The sequence below is a fragment of the Sesamum indicum genome, linkage group LG5 (genome assembly GCF_000512975.1).
Source record: "Sesamum indicum cultivar Zhongzhi No. 13 linkage group LG5, S_indicum_v1.0, whole genome shotgun sequence".
NCBI classification, from domain to species: domain Eukaryota; kingdom Viridiplantae; phylum Streptophyta; class Magnoliopsida; order Lamiales; family Pedaliaceae; genus Sesamum; species Sesamum indicum.
In genome coordinates this window covers 18,207,817-18,215,274 of record NC_026149.1, presented here as the reverse complement: position 1 = coordinate 18,215,274, position 7,458 = coordinate 18,207,817, and the positions used below count along the sequence as shown (strand labels likewise).

The 7,458-nt window shown below is 38.2% G+C and overlaps 1 protein-coding gene across 1 annotated transcript; it reads right to left on the bottom strand.

The window, feature by feature from the left end:
* LOC105162908 (eukaryotic translation initiation factor-like) lies at positions 226 to 6,633 on the bottom strand. The gene is made up of 9 exons (XM_011081083.2): positions 6,223 to 6,633; positions 5,403 to 5,474; positions 4,926 to 5,021; positions 4,440 to 4,664; positions 3,023 to 3,114; positions 2,664 to 2,751; positions 2,175 to 2,525; positions 1,821 to 2,063; positions 226 to 1,732 (listed from the first exon to the last, which is right to left on the bottom strand). The coding sequence occupies exons 1-9, from the start codon at positions 6,385 to 6,387 to the stop codon at positions 680 to 682; spliced, it is 2,385 nt and encodes a 794-aa protein (XP_011079385.1). The 5' UTR covers positions 6,388 to 6,633; the 3' UTR covers positions 226 to 679.

Below are 7,458 nucleotides of genomic sequence, written 5' to 3'. Positions count from 1 at the left end.
CAAATAATATGGGTCTTAAAAAAAGTGAGGAAAACGATATATATATATATATTAACCAAATGATACCATGATATTTTACATGAAAATGAAGTCAATTTCAAGATTCTGTACAGAGCCAAGCGTAAACGCAAGCAACTTGAATCAAGTTTACACTCCTTATGGGAGGAAAGAACCACAAATATATTTCGTTTCAAAAAAAGCAAATAATATGGGTCTTAAAAAAAGTGAGGAAAACGATATATATATATATATATCATCACTTTTCTTTTAAAATGTGCAACAAAGGATTAGGATCTCACAAATTTAAGCAAAATTTAACAAGTCAACAAAATAAATAAATTTAAAACTAATGAAATACAAAAACAAGGGGACCGTTACAGGGCCCTTTTCATTCTCAAGCAACCATGGCCTTTGATAAGCCAGCACCAGAGATCCAAAATCTTTATATTATATTTCTTTTTCCTCTCTATTGAACACACACTAGTATGACACCTCAAGGAAAATACACAGCCCACCAACATCACCTGTTCTTCACAGTTCCACCTCCATGTTATATCCTGGATAGGGCTGCGGACTGCTCGGTTTGGATAGCGTAATTAGAAGCACCTGGCCAAGGTTAGAAAGCGCACATTTCGTCTGTTTTGAGGTTACATGTTGCTCCTGAAACGAGAAGTGTCTTCTAAAATAGGCTCTCGCATGCCGCAATATCAGACGCCTGAGAATCCAACACAGCCTTCCCACCTGGGGCAGAGCTAATAATCTTCATTGCAGAACTGAATACAGCATTCTGGAAATAGTCGTCACCCACCTTTTCCAGGATCTCCCTCACAACCTTGAAGTCCAATCCTTTGGCCAACACAAGTTTTCCAATGATCTCGCCAAAATTAGCTGGTGCTTTCGGTAAATCAATGGCAAGATCTTCCAGTAATGCGGCATAGAGGAGACATCCGGTGCCAATGTCCTTTTCACTAAGAAGCTTCTGGGCAAACAAATGCTCTAGAAGTTTTGCAACTGGTTCGACACAAGGTGGGCTTTTATCCAAGCCAAGTGAAATGGCCTCTTTGACAAGTTCAGGATGGTAAGCAGGGGACTTCAATTCTTCAACACATTGTGATGCCTCATCCAAAAGTCTGACACTGAAGTATTCCTCCAAAAGTGAAATTGTCTTTCTCTTGAGCTCATCGGGGTTCAATTTTGCAGACGGAGCCAATGGTTTGTCAGCAACCGGAGCCATGGATACAGTTGGAGCCTGTCTAGATGAAACAGATACTCCAGTTCCGGTTTCTGGAACATATGATCCAAAGTTAATTGGGCGAGCAGGAGGGGCAGTGCTGCCTTGCACAAGGGCACTAGTTTTGGCACCCATGAGACCTGCGCTACCTTGAGGTAGGAGTCGCTGGTTCACTGCTGGAGACTTCCCTATCAGTGGCTGCTGAACACGGACAGGGGTCTGAGTGGCTGAACCATCGCCTCTTGGCATAGATCGAGATCTGGGAACTTCCCAACTGTCACCATCCATTCCAGGCATCCCAGGCATCTTCCTTGTTCCTGGCATCCCAGGCATCATCCCACCTGAACCAGGGCGATTCATTGGGAAGCCACCTGGACTAATACTCCCTTGAGCCCCAGAAGCAATAGCACGACTATTTCTAATGCTGGCAGTAGTACCTGGACGCAACCCCAGATTTTTCTCGGCTTCCGAGTGGATCTCGGTAATTTTTTTTGCTTTCACCTGGTAACTCAGAATAGAAAACCACATAAGACATACTTGGGGAAGAAATCAACATGAAGACAGGCAATAAATAAGCTAAGAAAATCACCTCTTCCCGCCTTGGGACCCAATTGTTGGCACGCAGATCCAAAACATCACGAACCATAAACCTCAATCGTGAAACCAGCTGAGGGTTGGTGGACAGTTCTTTCAAGCGACTGAAATACAAATCATTGATACGCTTTGATTTTTGGTTCTCATCAAGCTGTTTTCCAATGGTGTTGAAGAACTGACATATGGCCTCAACATTCTCTTCTTCTGGACAACTCTTGGTATCAGGTCCCAGGAGTTCCTGTTCGAAAATCCATGCTATTAGACCATATTGCAAATAATAAAGACAAAAAAGAAAAGTTAGTACATTTACAAAATATACACACCACATGAGATTGAAAGAGAAAAGAACCTGAACAATGTGGTGAACAATTTTCTCTGGAACCATCTTCTGCTTCAAAAGTTCACCAATTAGTCGGATGTTTCCAAGTGTGCGGAGTTTGATTAACCTCTCTTTATCCCTTCGTTCAAGTTCCTGCTCAGGAGCAGTCATCTGCCTAACCTCTTCTCTCAATTTATCAGCACCTTCAAATGCCTCCTGGCAGTTGTTCAATAGAACTCTCTTAAATGTAATTTCTTTACCACCAGGCTCGTCAGATGGGAATGGAGGGAGCTTTTCATTAAGATCTGAACAGAGCAACGCATACATGGGGCAAAATGTTGGCTCTAACACGGCCTTTTCAAATATCAAGGAGATAACTCCCTGTTAATGAAGGAAAGACAACATAAGCTCCAGAGACAGAAACATAAGAGACAAATTAATTAGGGTGCAAATAGATCAACAGGACAAAAGAAGAAACAGACAAGCCCAATCTAGTATTCATTTCATGGCATGTAGTACCTTCAAAATATCAGCTGTTGTTATTCCAGAGTCAATCAATTGACCCTTCAAAAGATCAAATTTTTCAGGAGTCAGCTTGTTCAGTATGCTGCAAGAAACATATAACCTCTTAGTTGACAAAATTATTTGTCAAAATCCATTGACAGTTTAGAAAAAATTATCAGCTAGTCATAAAAAATCACCTCACTCTGTCTATAAAGCAAAAGCTTTAAAGAACTCACAAATTGGGGCAAGAGCATAGCATTGGTTGCATGTTACTTACAGGTTTAAGGAAGAGAACTCCTAAAATCAGCATAAGCTAAAAAACATAGAATGAAAAGAAAGCTTGCATTAAATGTAGAAGATGTAAGATCAGTTACCCCTTCACTGTTTTCAGAACACGCTCCTTTTCAGAAAGATTTCCCCTCCTGGCAGACCATGGTACCTCAGCCTTGATCAGAGTTGGTGCAGGCTGTTTCATGGCCAATACAGGAAATGCTCAGTATTGTTAGAAACAACATTGGTGACAAATTATCACTCAAAGCACATTCTAAACACAAGTCTAATTTGATTAATGAGAACAGCATAGCAAGAACATTAGAGATTCTTCATGTTCACCACCAACTCGACTTAGATCAGATTTAGCAAAGATTATCTTTAAAAGAGCTGGCTCATAATACCATCTGCCATCATGCATACACATTCGAGTAGACATCAGTTACACGCGTAAAATCTGAGAAAGATTGCAATCAGGATAGAATGATAGATCTAGTATAAAAATGTAACTGGCAAATAGAAAGATGCTAATGACTGCTCAAAAGCAAAGGCTCTCTAGAATTGTATACTCAATACAAAAAAAATGGCACTCAAAAATAATAGCAGGAACAGCAAACTGGGCAGAAAAATAAAAGGGGGGCGGCATCTAGGATATTTGCTCAGCTTTTTAGGAAATACATCACAACCACTACCCCAGGGACCTTTTCTAGGAAAAAAAAGGTTAATAATTGCTTGAGTTGGTCTTTGTTCTTGCAATGAGACTCTGAACATAAACTCCTACCTCACTTATGCATAGAAGTAAAGCTTACGTTAGTTTCTAGAAAAACTGATATAGTTAGGTCATACGCTTAAATTATTTAACATAAATTTGGAATCTGGGCTGTCTCATTCCGTGATTCTGTAAAGCTTACGTTAGTTTCCATAAAGACCGATATAGTTAGGTCATATGCTTAAATTATTTAACATAAGTTTGGAATCCAGGCTGTCTCGTTCCGTGATTCTGAGCCTGTGAGGAAAGATATCCTAAAAGGAAGTGCAATTCAATTCTAAGGGATACCCTGCCTGGTTTACTAATAATGAAAACGACAATAACAACAACAACAATAATAATCTGAAATACAAAAGGACTTCTTGAAGTGTGAGAGACACAAAGAGCAGTAAAACATATGCTGTATGAGAGATCGACCAGGAAAATCTTGTAAAGTTTGCAATCAAAGAAACTAAAACCACCCAGGAGTTTTATTTAACAACCCTACCATATTCATCACCATCGCAAACTACTTGCAAAAGAATAAGACAGTCAATTGCAAATCAAACTCATGAACGCAAATGGACAGTTCTATAAGTCTAGGATGATGACAATCAGCACACCAGCCTAGTGAATACCTCCAGAATTAGTTTGCTTATATGTTGCCTGACCTTAAAAATGGGTGTAGGAATAGCTTAGAGCAAAATACATGAGCATGGTAACATCACATGCGGAAAAACACCTATACAGCTTACTTCACAGAAGCAACATACCCCTTGGTTTGAAGAAACTTGCGCTCTTGCAAACTGGGAGTTTATCTGATCTTGCTTATTGTATTGATTTCCATCTTGTTGTCTAGGGTCAAACCGGCCACCAAAGTCTCTCTCTCGTTTCGCCTCCCAGGATCTCTCTTCTACAGGAGCAGGCAACTGTGGTGACCGATTACGCCAGTCACGGTTGTCCAGCTCAGAATAACGACTCTGAGACTGACTTGGATGCTACAAAATGAACATCCTTTATTACATATCAATGATTAAAATCAACCACGCGAAACTACTAAATGATAATAAATGCCCGAAGCAAAACAATGAATGGAAACACACGTGCTTTAACTAACTGCATAGAGATATATATCAAGAGACACACTCAATGAAAAGGGGAGGAAAACGTAGTATCAAACCGAAACACCAAATTTTAAATTTGTAAATCACCTACATACAAAGTGGTAAAGTGATTATTAAATGCAACGTAAAACTTACACTATTTTCTCCACGGTTCCAGCTTGGATCTGTACCAAAAAATTCGCCTTCAACTTCTTGCTTAACCTTCAGTATCTCCTCCGAGATGTTGACTACCTACAAAGAGAATATCAATCACCACCAACGAAATAAAAGCAGCATGAAAACCCAGCATTGGGCACCAGCAACAGTTCAAACAGTGAAACGAATGCAAGCAGTTTCAAATGAAAAAGAATTTTACATGAAATTTGAAGTAGCTGGTTTGCAGAAATATGTGATGCGGCTCGATACTACAACCTTGACTAAAAATAACTTACTTTCTCCATCCCCAAATAGGAATGGCAAGATGGAGAAATTATCAATGACTCATTGAGATGTCAACCCCCAAAATTGATGTTAACAATATCCATCAACATATGAACCTTATTTAAGAAAAAATACCACAACACAACTATTCTATCCTTACTTGTGCAGAAGTATACCGAGAAGACATCTTACCTCCCTTAGCTGAAGCAGAAATTCTCTAGTATAACGGATCCGCTCACGACCCTCAAATCGAGACTCTCCAGTCTGTTATAAATTAAAGAAGAGTGTGAACAATTGTATTGCAACCAGAAACTAGTACTAAATAAGTTGTTATGAGGATAACTGGATAAGAATGTCAACCAACTCACATTTCACTTCCCATAATTTGAACAATGATAATCCTAAAGATTTTAAAATTTTCAGCTAAAACAGAACACACTTACATCTCTTTGTTCAAGTCTATAAGAGCTGGGAAGAGTTCAAACAAGGATCTTCAGAACCAAATACACCACAACTTTGATACCAGTTGCAGTAGAAGAAATTAATTGAATAATATTCAATATTAAATCAACTATTCAATGATTTATCCGTTCAAATACAATCTTCCATATTCAAATTCGCAGCATCAAACACAATATTGAACAAAAGCGCATCAAAGAAGCAGTATATTCAACTTAGCAATAATATGAACAGATGACATCAAAACACAAGCATCAATTGCTTACCTGGATGGACCATAACAAAAATCCACACAATACGGCAAAACAATTTGCCTAAACGTTTTGATAGGCCAAAAAATGGGTATCACAAACAAAAATAACGTACACAAAACAATCTGAGAGATTTGGATAAAAACTAGACTAACAGATGCAACAGGCACCAAAGCACACAAAACACAAGCAACGTTACGATATTATACTCACCGCAACATGAAAACAAATTCCTTTCTAAAAGATGTCCATAACAAATTATAAAACCCTAGATCTGATACCAAATTGCAAAAAGAACCGACCTTGAAGGGAGGCAGAGCCGAAGCAGCGATACCGCCATCGTGACGCAACGCGGAGGGATCAGAATTCGACGCAGCCGATGGACCGAAGCGCGGGCCGAATACTCTGGTTCCGCCGCGAGTGCCACCACCTGGTCTCAAGCTCAAAACCGTCTGATCAGACTGCATAACTCGCAAATCAAAAAAATCTCCAGAATCCAATCCACCAAAAGCCTTCTCAGGTAAACAGATGATCTATATCGATATAGATAGATTTTATTATTTCGTATGCGAAAATGTATATACGTAGATATAGAAAGAGAAAGGGGAGACAGGAAGAGGGCAGATTTTTAGAGAGAGAGAGAGAGAGAGTGATTAGCTTGGTTTTCCTCTCTCTACTGGGAGGAGGAGAGGAGGTGGAAAAGAAAGAGGGTATGGTTATGTAATGTATATGTATTGAGAGGCGATGGAGAGAGAGAAAAACCCTTATTTGGTGGGGGCGGGCCGCTCTGCCTAAGGGCCAGATTTTTGGGGTTCTTTTCCGAATATCAATTTATTTCCGTGCATTAAGAAAAATTACGACAAAGTGCATAAAATTCTTCCGTATTTTAAAAATAGGTTAAAATTTTTCAGTATTTTGTACAGCTCAGTAAAAAATACTTATTTCATTAGTAATTAATAGAATACACATTATACACGTTCTTCCTGCGTGTGGAGTATTTTTTAACTGATTTTAACCTTTTTTAGGTGTTTTTTACCAAAATATTTTTTTTCTTCATTTTTTTATATTTTTTATAATTTAAATTAAAATATTAAAATACATTCAACAATTATTATTATAATTATTCTTAATTAGTTAAAATATTTAATTATTATAATTATTTAAAATATTCTTAATTAATTAAAATATATTTAATTAATGTAATTAAAAAATAAAAAAGAAAAAGAAAAAATTGAATGATTTTCCCCCTTTTTCGTAGGAAACTTGTCTCTAAGTTTCCGGCACCATCCAGACGAGTTCCCGATTGCCAGTGGTACCATTCGAATCATCTCTTCAAAAGGAACATTTTCACGCTTTCAATTTGAGTTTTTGTCAATCAGAAAGATTGGGTTCAAGCTACAACCGTCAAACATGTTTGTCGTCGAGTAGTCGTCGTACGATCGAATTTCAGTCTTATACCAATATCATCAGACTCGTCTGTTCAAAACGATTCTAACAAGACTTACCTCACTTATTTTGATAAATTATTTACAGAGATC